A 21,181-nucleotide genomic window follows, 5' to 3' on the forward strand; every position below is an offset into this window, starting at 1 on the left:
AGGAGCGATGCATGCCAAGTTCTACCATATAACAGGCCAGCCGATCCAAAACCCTCCCTCTGGTAACCACCCAAACAATAGGCAGATGGGGCTGGATTCACGGGTTACCGGATTAGAAGTCCGTTATATTTAGATATAGAAGAGGGGAGGCCAAGTGGCTGCCACCTTGTCCTTTGCTAGACCTCGGCTCTTTGAGTTTTTATTATCATACATACTTTTTTTCCCCCCCGTCTACCACCCTCTAGAAATAGCAAAGAAGTCTGTGCTGCGTGGAGAAGGACTTGGCTGACAACCACCCCACTTTGAGTGATAAACAGGGACCACTTAGGAGTGAATCAGGGGAGATTGGCTCTGCCATTTCAGATAAGGATCAGCTCGCGGGCACACCTAGACCTGCATAAATCTGTTCAGAGGAGATGCTGATTTGTCATGTCTCACATGTCTTATATGGAGAAAAAAAACAACAAAAAAAAAAAAAAACAGCAATGGCACAATCCACAAAAACAAAAAAAAAAACAATCAAAAAACACTGCCCCAGTTGTCGCTATTCTGTTTGGTGTCAAGACTGTGCAACATCCACAAAACCCTTGTTTTTTTTATTGTTCTACAGCAGAATGTGAGGTGAATATGCCACAGGGTGTGAGATGGTGAGTTAGCGTGAATAAGCAAGGGGGAGGTGATTCTAGCAAGTGGGTTGAGAGATTACTGGGTGATTTTTGACAAATCAAATGATAATTTATCTGTTATTGAGTCATCAGCTATGATGATCTTCTCTATGCAACATGAACTATGACGGTATTAGGAACACTCTCTGGTCCTGGCTAATCGGGATCTTACGAAAAACTTTAATAATTGTAAAATGTTACCAATATAATGACTTAGATATAAATCATAGCAAACATAAAGTGACAGATATATAGCAGTTGGATGGTAAATCTATACCAAACAACAAAAATAGCCAACAATTGTGGACTGTGGAAAGACTGCTCTCCCAAAACTTAGAACTACACACACAGGCCATGTTGGGCAGTGTTTTACAGGAGCAGTATCGTCTGCTGAAACTGAAACTGTTGTGCAAAGTGTTAGAGTGACTATGACAGTCCTGCTCCCATGGACCAAAGACAGCTGACCTGTGTGTACGTCTGCACACAGGCATATTCAGACGAAACAAGACAGAATTGGATTTAATGTTAATGGTGTCTTAAGAGGAGTGAAATGCCCTTGATCTCTTTTGAATGTTTCAGTTAAATATGCAACAATAAAGATTTCAAAAGTAAAGATGCTTTCATTTCACTCTGAGCAAAACTTTTCAGTACATGTACCTTTTCTAAAGCATAAAATAAAACATTTTAAATGATGAGAAAAAGCTTTCGATGTCTTCTCTGTCTGATCATGGAGAAATACGCAGTTTGAGAACTCTCTTAAGTTAAGACACTGTTTGAAGAAAACAAATCCCTGGTGTCTTAAAACATTTACCCATGATTTTTTAGTCATATTCATACGAGAATAACAAAGCAATTTTACAGACACATAAAAGAATAGTAAAGTAAAAAAAAATAGAACACCGGTCAGGTCATGGACAAGATAAATAGATCAATCATTGCCGTTGGATTAAAACCTTCCATCCCCAAAATGATTTTACAAGGATTCAAAAAAAAAACATTTTTAGAATCCTGATGGTGGCAGAATTTACTTAATATTTAACCCACGGAACCTTTTCACTGGAAGTTATAAAACATTTACATAAGTAGGTGGTTTTCAAATAGTAGCAACAATATGTATATTTCTAGCAACAAAGATTATAGTGGTGACATGCAGATTTATTGTTGGTGTGATGTATGTGAAATATACTGTAGTAACCCACCAAGCCCCTGTACAGTATCATGCTGTAATGATGCTCATGCACATGCAGGAAAGAGTAGAGAACAGAGTGAGACTTACATTCACAGAAGTTATCTTGCCAAGTTGACAGGCCTCCTGCAAGGACAGAAGAACAGTCATTTCACATCGCTGTCTGACTCTAACTTCTTAAAGCCCGTCAGAGTTCACAATTGACAACCTCATAGGTTTTCAGAGTTTTAATGTCTTTTTTTTTTTTAAGTTGAAATAGAGATTCTGGATACATATTGATTTTTTACTCAGACACGGAGTTTGTACAGCACATTTCCATGCTCGGTTGGCACACCAACAAACCCGGCTGCAGAGTACACACCCTCTCCTCAGAAATGTAAAGAATAGGGCAAACCTGACATCCTGACAACACGAGCCATACAACTGACACTTTGATAAAGATGTTTTCTCTGCATGTCAGGGAGGAAAGTGAACAGAATATCAAATGAAGCATCAAAAATTAACAATAAACAGCGACAAGCTTCTAAATTGGGAACAAAAGACACCCGCAAGCCTGCAAAATAGCATCCTCTCTCTGGGGACTGAGATAACTCACAGAGAGATAAGAGTATTTAATTTTTAATCACTAATTTTGTTTTCTTTGTACTGTGTATAATAATCTGAGTACATGACTTGATTTGCAAAGAAAATAGAAGGAATCTGGCAACGAGGAGCCACTTAGACAGGGGAAAAGCAGAGAGGACTGCTGAGGTGGAACGGTAAAACAATGAACAGGAAACAAGTTCATGTCAACAGATTATCCCGCCATAATTGTTCACCAAGGGACGCAGCTACTGACTGAGCGATAGAGCAGTACGCCCAGCGCTATTCATCAAACACAAAGTGGAGCTTCATGGTGGACAACTCAACTGGATTTAAAAGAAACGTCTCTAAACTTCTGACAAATAACTGCACAGGAGAGCATCTGTTTTGTATATTATTTATAATAAGCAATGTTTGTGTGGAGACAGGCATATTTAAGACCTTTGTGTGGGTAACCATTAAATCATCTCATTGTCATGAAGTATCTCAGCGCACAAATTATGCATACTGTATATTTCTGACTACGCCGGCAAAGTTTTCTAAGAAGAAAATCAACATGTCACCGACTGTTTGGCTCGTCTTCAGCTGTTTGAAGCTTCAATTTTTCAAAAATATATCATTTTTAGCAGTTATGGCCATTATGGCACCGCGCTGCTTGATGCCAACATCGATTTTTCAGTGTTGTGCTGAAAAAAAACATTTAGGTACTGGATGTAATTTTTAAATTTTTTTTTTTTTCTGGCACCAAATGGCAGACAGTTGGTTAACCCTGTGGAGCATTCAGTAGAGAGCCACATATTTCACTCAGAAGTAGGTGGAGACCCAAACAGACCTAATAAAGAGTAAATGTAGGGCTTCCATTCACCAGGTACCCAGGAACATGATTTCTAATGAATGAAAGTCTTGTTCTGTGCCTGCTTGATTTATGGCACAAAAACTGAACTGTCCCGCTGCAGTATATGGCCCCGGCATACAGCTGGTAGTCCACTCATAAAATAAACAATAAATCTAAGAATGATGTTGTCAAAAGCCTAGTAACAATTCCATAAGAACTGAAAACATTCAAAGTAATTATGACAAGTGGAATGCATGAGGGACTGATTTACAAAATGAATGCTGTGTAGATTATTCCCATTTAAAAACAAGAAACAAGTTAGATATGCAAAAACTGCATATAAGCACAACCAAACCCATGACTGTTCTGCCAGTGGAGACATATATAGCTTATTTATAAATAGATCTTATAAACTCAACATAAGCTATCACCACACTAAACTGACATTATGGCATGTGCTGCTATAGCACTAACACCCTATCTGTATTTCCCCCCCCTTTTTTGCATTTTTGAGCGCACCAACATTTGTCAGGTCTGTTTGAGGCGCTGCTCATTTGCATCCACTCACTGGTCATTTAAAGCAGGATTTTACTTGAGGCAGTTGTTTCTTCTCCCAGTAATGTTTTATTCAACATCTCGTGACACATACTTCAAGTTAGAGACCTTGCCAACCAATTAAATATATGATAATGTACATGAGGGATCTGAGAAGGTGACCTATGGTTGTCTCATATTTAGATGACATTCACTAAAGTACTTGTACATTTGATTGCTGGAGACCACAACTGTGTGAGTTTTGTCTTTTTTTCCTCCTCTGTATGGATTGGTCAGTGACCTTTTCTCTGTACGTACGCCTCTCAAACTAGCAGTTTCAAAGCACCCACATGCAAGCCTGGGAGAGAGTTATGCTTAAGATAAGTGCATTTGTTGGTGAACCACATCAAAGTACAGAGGGATGTCTTAGCGAGCAAAGGCAGTGGAGCTCGAACCAAGCCTTTGATCACCCCAGGCACTCTGATCATTAAAATATTGGATAAATAATTGATTAAAAACACCAGACCTTATTGTGCTCTGTTTCTGTATCCAAATGTATCCAATTTTTTTAGAGACAGTGGCTGCACAATGAATAAATACAGAATGTAGTTAGGAGTGAAATGACCATATAGAACACTTTGTACCATTGTATGGCATTTTTTGGAACAATGCATGCAAATAATTATATATATATATATATATATACTATTGTTCTAATTCTCTGTAAAGTGAGCTGCAGTGCAGTCTCAGAGTTCCCTAGAACTGAGTTCCAGTATGTACTGGAGGCAGGTTGAAGTGCTGCAGCAACCTTTCTTCTCCAGTGAGGGTCAGAGCAATGGTGTGGCAGGTTGGCAGAGAGGTAGAAGGACTGGGTAATAATCAAGAGGCATAGTCAGAAGGTAGGTAGGTATGGGTGCTTTCCAGCTGTGCGTAGGTGACTGGAAAGCAGCTAATATTACATCTACAGCCGAAACTAAGCCTGCAGTGTGCAGGAGAAAGACAATAAGCCGACTGTGGGTATATCAGGGATATTAAAACAATTTTCCATCAGCTTTTGTACATAGGGCAGTTAATCAATCTCCCTCAGTACATATACATTTACATTTAGAGTATAAAAATAAATGTATATTATTCCAGACTGTTCATATCGCTCAGCATGAAAAAGGTCTATTACACTGCACAGAGTTTATTGTCTATACATTTGATGAAACTATTGAGTTTTCTAACATAAGCAGAGTTTATTTGTGATTAGTGATTTTGTGTATTTTTTGTCATTTTAGAGGTTGACCATACATTCAGACCAATATGTAGCAACAAAAGTCCAACTCTATCACGAACAGTAGGTGAAATAAAATACTGAACAAACATAAACCGTGGAGGTGCAGTATGTGTCACGGGTGATGGAAAAGCAAGGACAAATATGGCAAACGTATTACTTAATGGCAATTGACAATATTTGGTGTACTGCCTCAACAAAGGTTCAGCTAATATTTGAAAGCCAAGACTTAAATTCATTACATCAAATTCAAATTTTCAAATTCAAGCATGTTAAAAAACATAAAAACACTTTTGGCAACCTTTATTCTTAAAACTAGTATCCAGAGAGCCTATTTTTACACAAGCAGGAAAATAACCAGTGGTTCAGGCACCTTTAAACACATAGCCAGTATAATACCTCGGGATTTCCAAGGTCTTGCTATTCCATTTTTTTCTTTTTCCTTTTATTGATGAGATTTTCTCCTGACCTCTGTGAACTTGATGACACTGAAATCTGTCTACATGAGTTTACCAAGGAATAACAATCCATTTAATATTCCTTGTTCTCATTTTAGCAATTACTACCACTGGTGGCAAAATAACTGTTGGCTTCCCATGGACCTATTCCACTATATTATAATCATATAGAAGATTAAAACCAGTATTTAACCATTTATCCTTATCTTTCAAACATATCCTTGCTGAATTGGCCGACCCCTGCACTCCGTTAGCAGTAGCGCAGTATCACAATACAAAGCTTTGTTGAATCTTCTCCATTAATACTAAGTTCAAAGTTTTAAAAGAAAAAATGGTGCATCAAGGCGCCTCGCTGCAGTTACTGAAAACAGTTTTTAGAATGTATGATGTGATAACTTCAAGCTACACTGAAAGCCTTAAAACCGCTCATCCCCGGGGTCCTGATGCTCCTAATAGTTTAAAGCTAATGAGATCTGCTGCTCCCGTCTCTGTACCCTCCCACATAACAGTTTATTTCGTAGTGTAAACACCTTTGAAGGTGGGGAGAAGCACAGAGCAAGGTAAAGAGATAGGAACCATGCTAGCTAGCCACAGTCTCTGGAGCTGCCAAAGCCTACCCTTGCCTATTTCACATTCCTTGTGACTCAGACACAGAGTTCATTGGTGAGTCTCACTATAGTTTGCGGCTGTTCAATTCAACTGGTCTCTCTGCAAGAAGTTGGTAAAAAATAATGGTCAAGGAGGACTGTCAGGGCTGCTCTGTATTCCGTAAATGTCAGTACGGCACAGTCCATGACTTAAGCTGCTCTGGAGAGGGTCGGGGGAAAAAGCATGTGGCCTGCTATCAAGTGGTTATCCCCACGGATGAGATGGATGTGTCTGAATTTATCAATAGGAAGAAAATGACAGATTTGTCAGGTGGCCGTGTCACAATCACACACATCCAGACATATGCACGCATAATACAAATATTCACAGTGGAAAACTTAGACGTGAGTGCCATCTGCTCGTGTGTGCATGCACAAGAGACGTGACTGTCTCAGCCAAGAAACAGTGGGCAGAGTTCAAATTTACATCCCTTATATTTCTGGCAAACGCAGCATGTCTTAGACAGTGTGATAAAACTGTTGCAAACAAAACACCTCCTCATCAAAAGGGGCTAATAAAGTCTTCAATATACTTAAGTGTAGCCTTAGATAAATAGAATCCCCATTTCCCTCTGCATTGGTGTTCAGTTGTCCAAAGTGTATTGATGTACTTATTGACATTCAATAAAGGGAAACCCTCTCAGCAAACCACACAGAGTGGTGTAAATCCTGTACACTTCTTGAGTGTGCACAAGGAGCAACTTTCCTCTAACGCAATTACTAGACAGCAATAATGTCACAGTGTGTTCGAACCAATTTTGATTTACAAGTGGACAACATGTTGCCGTTTCATCAGCTTATTATTATTAAGTGGTTCGTATATGTGTGTTTCCCCTGGACAATCCCCCCATCTTGCTTCACTCTTAGTGCGGTATTGATCCTCCCAGTGTACCGGCCCCTCCTGATTTCATTAGACTAGCTGCTGTTAATTACTCCACACTCTAACCTTTTGCTGTTTCATTTGGACCGACAAATTGGATGAATTAAAAAAAAAAAAAAAAAGGGGAGGTAGAGAGAGGAAAAGAGAGAAAGGGAAAAAAAAAAAAAAGCTCCCTTGCAGCTGTAGTGGTGGACCCCCCTCCCTCTCTGTGGCGCTTGTGTCAGAATCCCAAGCGGCATAATAATTAAAAAAGTTCATCAATGTTCTCTTTGCTCATCAAATTATGCAGAAGGAGGCTACTCCAGTAATTGTTGCAGAGGATTCATTTATGAAAACCATACCAGCTAGATCTAGTATGGTTGTCTGGGGAGTTGGAGAATTATGCCTTTTTCCACTTCTTTATGTATTTGTAAAAGGTTGCTCAGCTTCAAGCAGGCTGATCATTAAAACACATTTTATTCATGTATGCATATTTATTTACAAGGATCACGTGACAGTCTTAACTAACTTCTGAATTTTGTTTGAATCAAAATGCAGCACCCGTCCTGACTGACACACCAATTTGTCTTCTTAGTGAAGGTATTAAAAGAGTATGATGTGACACATAGCTACAAAGTTATAATTAGACTTCATTTAATACCTTATGTCATGAGATTACATGCGCAGTGCATGGCATCTAAAGCATATTTAAATCGCAGGGGATGTAATTGATTAACCATATGAGACTGGAAACCAGATGATGAGGATGATGCTCTAAATCCATGTTAAATCAATATAGCCACTTCCTACACATCGAGGGATTATTGACAGAAATTACTACCAGCTGTAATTACTGAGGTACAACACATCAGATAATTTCTGGCATGGTGCATCAATGTGTTTATGCGCACAAGTGAGTCAAAAACATTCGACTGCTGTGACTGCTTTAAGTAATCACCTGCTTTAAAGTGGGACATTGTTTCAACGTGGATACATTACCAACCGAGCGAGTGACATTTATAAGATCTTGTGGATCCTTAATATGAGAGATGCCCTTTCCTCAAGGTTGAGTACATTCTAGTTGAAAAGATTCTACATGATGCAGAAGGAGCCATTCAGAGTACTCCCTTTGGCTGAGATAATAACTTCATCATAATTAGCTTGTGGTGCTCAGGAGTGTTGAATTGTCGGTTGCAGTGGGATCTGGGCTGATTTATTGCTTGATTTAATTACGTATCAAAATTCAATTAGACATGCTTTCAACCAAATTCAAAGTGAGTTTTGTCAAGCTGTCCCTTGAAATCAGGTGCGGCTTGAAGGACATCCTTCATAATGCTGTGACATCTAACTTAATAATTATCGCTTAACAAAAATCATCCATGTGCTAAAAGACGAAGACAGAAAAAAAGAAAACAAGAAAAAAATTGCTATGGAGGTTTTAGGGGAAATGTGCTTTTCTTTTTTTCCTTCCATTACTTGTCTCACATAACAGCTGACATCAAACAGCATCAAATACAGTGAAACAGACCTTGATTCAGTAGTGATGCGAAGAAGGTTGCAGGTACTTTACCAAGTGAAGATACATGACAAAATGCTCTTTGAGGTTGACTACAGCTGAGGAAGTGTCTGACTTTCTTTACCCACATCACTCACTGCCTGCTCAACCCCTTTTGCTCTAGACTACACTGGGGGAAAAAAAGGAAAGCTGTTTTGAATGAGTGTCACACCAGCCTCCAAGAGCTACATTACTCTTTACTACTATGCAAATTCAGGATGTCATGGTGTCTGTGCTAAGAAGTCGAGGAAGGGAAGGATATTTGAGCCCGAGGTCTCTGACTGAAGTGTAGTCCTTTCCAGTTCTGTAAATACTCTCATTGACAATTTTATTAGGTACACCTTGGTAATACTGTGTGGGGCCCTGTTCGACCCTCTGAACTGCCAGATCTTCTTTTTCTTTTCTTTTTTTTTTGAAACATTGATTCAGCAAGGTGCCAGAAGTGTTCCATAGGGATTCTGATCTATACTCACTTGACAGCGTAGTTTTTGCAGTTTTTCAGTGGCGTGAATGCTGTGAAGACCCCACTTTCCCCCATCCCAGAAGTGTTTTATTAGGCTGTGATCTGGGGACTGCGCAGACCATTGGAGTAAAGTAATTTCCTGGAAACATCTTGAGACAGTGACACATTATCTTGCCAGAAAAAAAAAACAAAAAAAAATCCTTTGAAGTAGGCTACACTGTCAATATGAAGGGTTGCAGCCGGTCAGCAATAATGTTAGCAAAAATATAAATACACAAAGTACTGGTGGACATGAGACACATATCTGAGATTTGTTTCTTGCAATATAAAGTATAATTTGCATCACAGACATCAACCCAGTGCCCTTCCTTACCACCAACTTAAAGAGTTACTTAATCTGCATATGGCTAATGTTTTAGCATGCTAGTTTTTTTTTTTCCTTTATGTTTATCTTTCACACATGCAAAGATATTGAATTTACGGTAACAATATACAACAACTAAACAGCTACCTTTTGTGCCACTGTGATTAGCTAAAACAATAAACTTTCCCATATTTGTTCAAAACTTTTTTTCAACTTATCCATTCATCCATCCATCCACCCTAACCCTACCTCCTAACGCAGACTTAACGTCACCTTACTTCCTCTTTTCCTCCCGTGGGCTGTAATAAGCTGATCGCACAGATGATCTGGGGGCTCTTTTTATTATTTTTTTAGAGGACAGTCTCGCTGGGTGATAGAACGTCAGCTGTAGCTGCCTCAGCTGAAGACGATAATCTTATTGATGCATAACAATATCCAGACCTTTACAACCGACGGCTTCTGCTTTATGAATATGATATTAAAAACACATTTCCTGTTTAGCCAGGATATAGCAGAGGAATTATGTCATGGTTCATGTGTTTGCTATTTGGTTCTGTGCAGATACAAGGGATGAGGATTAGATGTTGCTGCTGGCTCAAAGATAAACCAAAAAGATGGTCAGGAAGAAAGCAAGTGATTCAGAAACCGCATGTTCACTTGGCCGTAAAACATAAAAATATTGAAATATTATCCATAATGTTTCAATTACTAGTTGCTGGAAAAAAACACTAAAACAAAAAAAACAGCTACACCCACAACAAGGTTGCTGCTCAGTGGGAGAAGGGAGCATTGTTGTAGCGTCCATGCTATTACATCACCTTACATGTGATTAGACATGGGTTACATCTTCTTCTTTTTTTTTTTACACAATGTGTTATACTACCAGTAGGTTTAAAAAAAGCACTAGAGTAATCTGTTAAGTAGGCTGTGGCTTAAAGAATACAACACCCTCTGATGTTGGTACCAGCTGGGATAGATCCATGAATCATCTGCATGTGGCAATAGAAACAAGGATTTATAAGACTAGTAAAGATTTCTCTTTGTAGATTCAGTTGTAATGATCATATGCCTACTGAAGCTTCAACAATATGTTAAAGTCTTGTCCAGCGGTCTCCGTTCATGTGCCATACAACATAGTAATATGTTGATTTTCAACATCAACAAAAGTCCACATTACAGCAATCTGATTAGGATACCTTGGATCAGAATCAGTAAAGAAAAAAGAAAAAAAAAAAGTTGGTGTAGCATTTGAATGAAAGCAGACACTGTAGATGCTGGTGACACATGCTAGGAGCCCACAGGCTCAGCTGGACATTGAGTGAACCTCTCAACTCTGTCTGCCTGAATAATGAGTCACAAAGGCTTGACTCACTGTCTGAAGAAGGGAGCTGCATTAACAGGGAGGTGTGTATAATAAAGTGGCCACTAAGTGCACTGTCAAAGAGGAAACACGGTGGAAAGGAGAATGGAAATCCCCTTGATGTGTCAAAACTTCAGTTTATCAAGATTTCCCAGTAATGTGAATTGTTCATCCGTTTGATCTTTCTCCCATTGAAATGCCTGACAGTTTCCTTCATTGAGACTGGCAGAGGCATTGTCCATAGATTGTGATGTGCGGTGACATACTGTATCGCAGGCTGGCGTTTGAAGCAAAGCGCCCGAATCATTGTCATTCACTGACAAACACGGAGCACAATGATGATACTGATTAATGATTCTCAGAACGTTTATGGAAATGATCTCCTGAAAACTGGGAGTTGCTTCTGACTTAAATTTAAACCCACAACTGATAGCCAAATGGTTAGCAGTAATATCATTCAGCTAATTTCATCTCAGTTTCAAAGTGCATTCACTGTCACTCTTCACATATCACCACGAGCATGAAGATTTCACAAAGAAGCCTGTGAAACATGAACACTCCAAACGACTGTGGCATGGTTATAAATTTCAATGAAAGCCCCAGAACAAGAAGTGATAATACTATTATTATTACATTATATATCACATTAATGTTTCTAATAATAACAATCGTCTTTCTACTGTTGAGGGGTCTCGCTTCAAAAAGATTGCATTTGTTACAGTTCCCGTTATGGGCAATCTGATCACTATGCAGAGATCAATTTATATTAAGAGATCAAATTTATCATCGAGATAACTGGAATGTGTGTACAACCATTTCCTGTCAGTTGTAAGTCGAACAGTTCTATCATTTCTGTTACCCACGTGGTAGATCACAACCTTAACCACTGAAAATGTAACTGCATCTCAGAATAGAGAAAGCTTTCTTTTAAATTTCCAGTTAGATGAATAAATCTTGTATCTGTTTCTAGGTTATTCCACTTAACAAGACAGACATCATAACAGCCATGAAAGAAATGTGTCTTCAGCACAAAGGAGTTAAAACTTTTAATATAGTTGTTATAGTACTGTATATTATCCCAGCTGGGTTAATTTTTTTAGCATTTCAGCAATTTCAGAGTTAGCAACACATTGTTCTTTTTCACACCTCATATGCATATTTGGAGTGTTGAATGATGCTGTCAAGTGAGTGTGAATAGATATTTCCAAGTTGTAAATGAGCAGTATCTTTGTATTAGCTCTCTACTATGGAAAAACCAAGTAAGGGTGGTGCAGGTCGTGAGGACACCCAGCCAAGGTCAGGTCTTCACTCCTCTCACTGAAATGGTAACAAAAGCCAAAGGACAGACAGTAAAGTAAGTCATGATTTTTTGAAGAAGACAAACAATAAGATGCTGCTTAATTACAGTAACATTTGATGGACACAGCAAACAAGAACTACTTTGACCATCGCTGCTACCGATGAAATATTAGCCGTCAACATACTCAATATTCAGGAAGAGACGCTACTTCCTCCACCGACTCCAGTGAGACCAAAGCCAAGTTCATGAATATTTTCTCAGGTAATCCATATGAATGGGAAAGCCAAGCAAGACGCGTTCTCACTGTCTTTGGTTGCAGAAAATCCTTTTCTACATAAACTCTCATCTACATATTGCCGGCTGCATTTGGAAGGTAAATAGTATTTCCTAACACACAGTATGGAAAATGGAAAATTAAACACTGGGTCGGGGTATAATTTTTCAACCATGTTCATAAATGGTAGCTTCTATCCATAGCATACTTTTTTTTTTTTTTTTTTTTTAAATATCTTCCTCAACTGACAACTTGTTACTGTAACTGTCAACTCTTGAGAAGGAACACAGACAATCCTTCTTGCAAAGCCAGTGACACAGTCTTGGTAAAACATTGATTAAGCACAGAGACCAGGCTCACAGTCATATCCCCATTTGCTCCACGCATATCTTCCTCAAGTATGTTGATGTCAGTTTTTCTGGCAGCGCAGTCAGTTAAAAGTGCGCCATTGATGTAATTCAAAAGCCACAGAGTACAGAGCTGTCCCTCTTCCCCCAGCCTGCCTCACCCAATTGGGGTCCATCACCATCACCAAAACAAACTTCTCCTCACTGCCAGGGTAATTTTTCTTTCTCCTCCACCACTGAGCACCAGTCATATTAATATCTTTGTAGAAGGCAAATATGTGCTCCAGGAGGCCGGTCCCATGTGTTTTTTTTTTTTTGTTTTTTTTTTCCAAAACCTCTTGCTGTTTCTCTGGCCACAGCCAAGAACATTAACATATGTTCTCACAGTGCAAAGTGCTACTCTGCATTGGTAAATGCCTTATTACAGCAGGACCCCTGCTCTTCCACTGAATATCCATAAGTAGTAAAGCACAGCCATATCTGCCCACTCATAACAGTGGGGATGTGTCTCACATGACAGGGGGCTCCTTAACATTTAGTCAGAAGCCCTCTTTTTGAAATTGATATTCCTCCTACTCGCAGTAATGGCGGGTGGTAATAATGACAAATAAAGGCAATATTGCAACTGCATGGTACACACTGAGCGTAATAAGGTCATCCGCTGGTTATGTTTTTTTTTTTTTTTCTACACGTATTTATGCCTTTTTAGCATGCAGAGTCAAATTCTCTCAGTATGACTTACATCTCCAAAGACGACACCAGTGTGAAATATGCAAAGGCAGAGGGTGAGAAAAATATCCTGAGCAATGCAGCATGTTCTTGCTTAGAGAGCTCATACACTTGTAATCATCTCCAAACTCCAATTTCCTCTTATTAATATATTTTTTTCTTGTTTTTGTTGTTGTTGTTTTTATGTTTGTTTGTTTTTCCTTTCTGTCTGAGGTAATACAAACATTTCAGAGATCTTGAAATCTGTGTCACAAAACTGTGTCCTTTTATAACTGGAGCAAAATTAGGAGATGACACTTACTACTGTCTAAACAGTTTTTTGACAACGACGCACAATCTACAGTGTACTGAATAAAGCAAACTAGCAGGAGGAAAACTAATGAGGCACACTGAGACACCTCTCATAGTATCGCAGGATATTCTTGACAAGACATCACATGTTTGTAGTTAATTTAACTGATGAGCGGGTACGTCGTGAGGTATGCTTAAAACCTAAATAACAGCTTCTCTCCATAAAATAAAGATGTGATGGCAGTGGAGAAAACAGTAAGAATTTGAATAGGAAATAGAAATGTAGTTTGATTAGCTACACCTACAGTGGAAGCGCTTCTTGTATGATGACTATAAATTGTGAAACTGGAGAACAGAAGACACATCCACTAGGCTATCTGCAAATGCAGCTTGGTGATTATTATGGTGATTGCTGCTAAAATACAGCTTCGGTTAAAGTATGTTTGCAGATACCGACTGGCCACTGAGGTCGTTTGAGTTAGTATGCTTGCGGTCATTGGCTCCTTGGGTTTTTTTTGGTTTTTTTTAAGATTTATTTTTCATTTCTAATTTGGGCGATCTTTGTTCTGTCTGCCAGAGACACAGTTGTGCTGTGTTGATCTGAAGACAGACTCTAAAAGAATGTGTATCAAACACCACAGAGAACTTGTCTTATTGTTGCACAAAGAACCGAGGGCTGGTATCCATGTCATCCCACAGCACTGCACTGATTTATAATGGTTGGGAGGAAAAAATAAGAGGCCAGGATACATCACTGAAAGATGAAGGCATTGAATAATACTTTGCTCATGAATAAAATCATTAAAAGAAGCTCTTTTATAACTTAGGCCATAACAATGAATCTTGAACATTTTATGATTAATGCTTTATCTATAAATTAAAGGTTTTGGATTTCAAAGGTTTTATATTTATATATTTATTTATGTTTTCAGTTATTCATTATTTCATTCTGCTTTTGACAGGCCGGATCACCTGAGGACACAAGTTCTGTTTGTTTTAACTTCTATTTCTTAGACAATCTCTTTTGGGCTGCACCATTGTGCAAACTAATGAAGCCTCAAAGGCTTTGTTTAAGTCATTAAACATGGAAATCTAACTACACAGTTTTCTTCTAATGGCAAACAATTACATGACAACAACTTTGCCAGGAAAATCAATGACAGTGAAAAATAATTTAGTTGCATAATTTAGTTGCATTGTTTATGTTTCAGCAGGGGGAATTTCACACCTGTCCAGGTATTAGAAATGCTTGACTGGTCATACACAAAATTATTGAAAAAAAAAAATATATATATATATATATATGTATATAAAAATTCTAAAAAAGCCTCTATAACCCTGGCATACTGATATAATCCCAACTGCATTTATTATGTAGCTGTAGCTAAAAACATGAATGACTTTTATTATGTTTCTGTTGAATAATTGTTAAGCCTCTCCACCCTCCTGTGTCTTGGCACATAAATCCCAAACCTCAAAATTTACTTTTTAAATTAGAAGTTATTTAGGCATAATTTAGACAACGCACTATTCTCTGTCAACAAGTTATTGTCTTCTCTTTACATCACAGATCAATACTGCATTTTATCTTTGCCTATGCAATAGTCAAATTTATTACCTTACAAGGACAAATACAATGTAATAATATTATACTCAATATATCCAGTATTTTCCAACCTACAGCTCTGCTGAACTTTTTAGAAGAGGCAGATGGATGGACCGCTATGACTCATCCTGTACTAGAAAAGCACAATTTCCAAAATACACAAAATTCTGAGAAGTCACATAAGTCAATTTTATATATATAATCCAATGTGATAAATTACAGATTTGCCTCAAGGGGCTTTGCAGTCTGTACAGCATATCACAGCCTCTATCCCGGACATATACATATACATACACAGTGTAGACTTGGTAAGATATATTGACAAGATACTGGATGATTTATGTAGTATAATATTAATCTTATCCATAATTTATCATTAGGAGACATTTCTTTATTCAGTTTGAATTCTTTCTACACTTGAATAGTGGGCTAGCCATAATAGTCTCACATTCAGACATTAAGTATCTAAAATGCCACTAATATCCAGCATTACTTCACTGATTATGTTGTTTGTTCTCTGGTTTTCCAATGCACTTCAGTACGTACATGGGAATCTGTCATGGTTTGCTATGGCAGACACTTTTTGTTAGTTTTGTTTTGGACTTTTGCACTTCCTGTTTTATTTTGTAATTGGTTTTGCTTCCTGTCTTGGTCCTGTGTCTGTGGTGATTGTCTGCCCCGCCCTAATGTGTTTCACCTGTGTTCAATCACCCTTGCCTCCCTTGTCTATATAGTCCTTGTGCTCCCCTTGGTCTTTTTAGTTCTGGGTTTGTTCACGTCCTGTTGTTCTCTGGGTATGTCCTCGATCTGTTCATGTCTGTTTAATCCTCAATCAGTTCACGTCGTCTGTTCATGTCTGCGGTTAATAAACCTGTGTGCACCGTTCCCCAAGTTTTGGCTGCATTTGGGTCCTACTTACCCCTCAAACCTGTGACAAATCATCTCAGTCCTATTGCTGTTCACAATGCTGTGACATTCAGCTCTACTTCTGACTCTCCTCAGTTCAGTATCAAGTTCTGTCTATTGGAGGTTTAAACTGTTAGGTTCAATTCACAACAAAACTAAGCCCACACATGCACTGTTTATAAGGTCAATAGCTCAGTGGGCACCTATTTGCAACAGAGTTACCGCATTATGATTTGTTTTCTGCAGCTTTTGCAGTGTTTCAGGGAGATTTTAACCAGGAAGTAACCATGGCTGAGCTGAAAACCATGCTTTCAGTCACCAGGGACGGGTGTTAAACTACTATTTTGGGTAATTGGTAAAGATTGCTGCATTTATGAAGCACACATTAAGATGACAAGATTTTCAAGTGCTTTTTAAATGGTGTTCTGTTACAACTTAATGTTTGACCCCAAGCAGTGCACAGCTGCTCTGATGTTCTTCCCTTTTGGTTGTGAACTTACAGTACAACCAACCAGGAGAAACACACCATCACTCTTTTGATGGAAATCACCTGTCAACATTATTCAGTGGATCAAGACAGTGTTAAAGTGCCAGAAACAGAAACTATTTCTCCAAAAACTAACTTTGCACTGTTTGCATCATATGAAGTTTCAAAACGTGAAATCATCATTAAAAAAAAGTTAAGTCAAGCGTAGTTTCAGCCAAGAAGTCTACCATGCAGCGTAAATAATGCAACCGATTTTGTTGTGGGTGATAGGTGACAAGGTCTGGCTCATGTGGACAGCAGATCGATAATGATGTGCAGAAGAATCTCACAGCAGAGTTGTATATGTTTTAGTCCGAGCAGCAATACCTAAGCAAAAATATAATGTTGAACCGGCCTTGACACGTTGACTTAAAAAAGTAACTGAACTGTAAGTTTATTTATTGAAGTGTGGGTAGCTGACACAGCATCAGTTCATGTGAGAAATGTGACCGACTGTGTGTTATATGAATCAAAAAAGAAAAATCCACCATATAACCCCTAATGAATTGCATTACAAAACCTATATGTCATGGATGTATAAGTGTATTTAGTCAGTAAGAGAGATGGAAGAGTTACTTAATACGCATTACTGAAGTGCAAACTACAAATCGTTTTTTTTTCTTCTTTCATTTAGATGAAATTGCTTGGAATTTTTATGCTAAAAAGTCACAACCACATGGACAGACTTTACGTCTTATATTCCTCCCACTACTCAGCACTACATCAGCAGTGGCAAATTGCTTTTCTCCCAAGCCTGTTTAATGAATGAACCAATCATGCATTAATGGCACAATCTATGGAGGAATAGACCATGTTTGGAAACTTTCCCCATTCGAGACACAGTTTGCAACTGCTCGGGATGGCGCGGTGAGCAGCAGGGAAGAGGAGTTATTGATGACATTTCTGCCAGTTAATAGTATAGCTTGCAACACGTGCTGCACTGATGCAACTTCCTGCAGCCTTTAACTACTCTGTGGAGAGCTGGGTTTTTTCACAGAACTCTCTTCTCAATATAGATACATATGACCTAAATGTGCAGTTAATTGTGCAGAGAAAAAAATGTTTTTTTGTGGATTTTTAAAATTGTTTTGTATCTTTTTCATGTCATGGTACACAGTTGTTGACAATATCACCTACATTCCCTTCATTTATGTTACATCTGTCACTCTGCTATCATTATTTGCACTCTAATCTTTCATTAAATATGTCCCCTTCCTTGATATGATGATGATTTTATTTTAATGAAGCTCTATTTATTCAGATCTCTGCAATGGCATTTCATTAATTATACTGTGAATAACTGAATTCACACATCGTTACTATGCTGTTCCTCTGGTCTTACTGTCAGAACTTTTAGTTGTAACCATCACTTTTGATTTTTTACCCTGGTGTCGCGACATGACGTTGTGTACGTTTCTACTCGGGGTTTGGTCTCGGTTTCAGAATTGTTACACCTCTGGTACTAAAGTATATTTTGTTACAGCAGGTCGCATTTTAAAAGCACTTTGAGTGCACTTCCTGCAGCCTTTGTGCAATCCATATGAACACCTCAAGTAAGATTTTGCCTGCCTTAAAAATAGTCCAAATCATTATGGTAGACTCTGGGACTTGGTATTATCCACCGGTCAGGCTAAGATGCTTATACATTAGCAATCTAGGGGACCAGGCAGCTGGACTGCAGTCCTGGAGCACACAATGACTTCACATTAATAGGTTGGGGAGCGTCAGGAGAGCCCACCCTGAGCAGAGATTTCCACGTGGATATGGCCTATGGCACAGGGGTACCTGCCCCTAGCCATCTGCACTGATTTGACAAATGATTCTATATCAAAGGCCTCTGCACTGATTTGGGTGGTAATTGATTGGAAGTGAGGCCTTCAAATCCCTGATTGGTTTAGCTGGATGAAGGGGGGAGATAGGCTGTGGCAAGAGAGAGGGAAGGACAGCCGGCACGAGAGAGGGAGCGAGAGAGCGTGAGCGAGAGAGAGAATACATTCAGGAGATCTGGGAAATACACTGAACGCTGCCTCATTTGCAATTTGAGAGAATTCATAGAGACTTTGAGAGAATTCATTCAATATGCAATTTCTACACACCTCTCTGTGTTTCTGTTTCTGTTTCTAATGCAGCTGTCACTATATCCAATTTGTTAGTGTGTCCATGAAGATTGGATTTCACCATTCAAAAAGAGGAATTTGGTTAGAAATGGAATATTATTGATTTGTTCCACATGGAGGTGTGGTCTGCTGCAGACATATGAGCATGGCAAGTTGGTTGAGAGGGAGCATGGATTATATATTCCTTCATCAATTTCCCCTGAATTTTTTATGCCATTAACCCTTATTGTGGAAATCGTGTGACAAGGGAGATAACATCAAACATGAAGGTTGCCGATTGTTGGTGATTCCCGTGAGGATTACCTCAACCTCATAAACCATTAGAGGAAGAGCACTGCATGAGAAAGCACATTGATATGAATGAATGGATATGATGAATGCTTACTACATCTGAGAAATGTAATGTCTTTAATCACTGATGTCAGTCATAAATCTGAAGGTCTGATTATGTCATCCAAAGGTACTTTGTGAAGCAGTTAGACATACTCCTCAATGAGATTAAATACAATGGGGATAAATGTGAATCCAATCATATTTATACATACAGCATTCCACGTGTGACCTAAAAAAAGTGTTCATATTTAAAGAGCAGATATAACGTTAGCCATGCTGTGACCAGCCCCTCAAGTCATCCAGCCACTCATGTATATAATATGGCATGTTGGACGTTCTGCAGATAAGCCAGCACACTGCGGAGCCCTGTCAATGCCACGGTGACAGTGATGCTACGTATATATAGGCCTACTGCCTTTATTACACGGCAGGCTGGCTGCACCGCATACCTTTTGCCATTTGACACAGACATGTGCTGCTTGCTAGTGACAGATGCTGCACAGTACTGGTCCCAGAGGTCACAAATGACCTTTTGGATTGTCTTTTTTTCAGTCACAAAGCATTATTTGTTTGACGATGGCCACCAATGCAACCTCAGGCACCCTGATGGAGCCGTGGGTTGTTGCTGCTTGTCTTCTGAGATCACATTTACCTCAAATAAATTGTGTGTGTGTGTATGTGAGAGGGGTTGAGTGAGTGAATGTGTGCGTCTGTGCGCTTGCGTGTGCAAGGACGTGCATGTGGATGTACATGTTGAGGAAGATGCCTCACCAACCACCCATAGTCTGCTTGATGCCTTTAACTAAGCTTAATTGCTGCATGACTAGCCTCTTGTTTGGATGCCAGAGGGATTTTCTTTTATTATACAGAGTGAATCATCATTAAGATGTGCTTATTCAGTGGCCTTTCCTTGGCTTAAAAAATGCTGCTGCACACAGGATCTCTTAAGCGTTTTATCTGTGGCAATCAGTGTGTTTACATTTGTATTCTAGTGGAAACTTCGCAGGATAAAGTCTGCTTCAAGAAGCAAGGTGCCTGTCTAGCATTTTCATCACTCAACTTTTACATTGTTAGTGTAACATTTCACTGGAGAGGTTCTCATTTTCAGTGGAAAATAAAGTTGTGAAATGGCATCCCGCAGTTGCACGGTTTTAGTTTACCTTAGCAATTTCAGACCTAGCAGGAACAGGGTGCAGTGCAGGCCCCATACTGTCAGAGGTGCTTGATCCCCACCCCCATCCCTTGCCCTCTCCATCTGTCACCTAACTAGATTGCACTGTTCACACAGACACATACATGCATGCATGCACACACATTCTTACACACATACAGACACAATCGTAATAGCCAGAAGGCCATCAGCTTGCTCCAGTTGAAAAGAGCTCATGACCAACTATTTAACATTTTTGTTTTATACACAGAACACAGGAGAAAAAAAGAAATGTGCTTACCAAGGATATCTAAGAAATTTCTGTTTACCACCTGTGTTACAAATGTGATTCTACAGTTTATGTACAGAAACATGTATGTACATGCACATCCCTGGTCACATTTTATTCCTATCCCGTCGTGCTATAATGAGATACTGTTATTCATGCTGTATATGCAGATGAAATCCTTGTGAAAAACTGACACAATTTTCTACCGCCTGAAGCCTAGTGTCAGAAATATGATCTTACCCTCACCTCTTACCCTGACTGCCGTACTGTAATGATGCTCTGAGGTGAGCACACTCATCAATTATTCACAGAATGCAAGATTTTCACCCTTTATCTTCTTGCCAGCTAGAGGAGACCATTTAAGAAAAAAAATAGATGAGAAATAAGGGAAAAGAGAGAAAAGCTGCTTGTCGGATGAATAAGAGAGTTCGCGGTGGACAGACAATGCTCTCGATGTGAGTTATAATTGTAGTTTAACAATGTGTGGACCTCTGGGATTTTTCAGTATGCAATATATGGCCTTTAGACT

General features: G+C 39.0%; 1 protein-coding gene across 1 annotated transcript in view; it reads right to left on the reverse strand.

Moving 5' to 3' along the window:
* Positions 1-21,181, reverse strand: part of pcdh11 (protocadherin 11) — a 122,181-nt gene that overhangs the window by 46,438 nt on the left and 54,562 nt on the right. Inside the window, exon 5 of the mRNA XM_023416719.2 lies at positions 1,942-1,977. Within this exon, the coding sequence (XP_023272487.1) occupies positions 1,942-1,977 (36 nt within the window). The remainder of the gene's footprint in view (positions 1-1,941; positions 1,978-21,181) is intronic.

Source organism: Seriola lalandi, unplaced genomic scaffold, assembly GCF_002814215.2.
Source record: "Seriola lalandi dorsalis isolate HSWRI2012SDOR001 ecotype SW California unplaced genomic scaffold, Sedor1 jcf7180002054569, whole genome shotgun sequence".
Taxonomy (NCBI): Eukaryota; Metazoa; Chordata; class Actinopteri; order Carangiformes; family Carangidae; genus Seriola; species Seriola lalandi.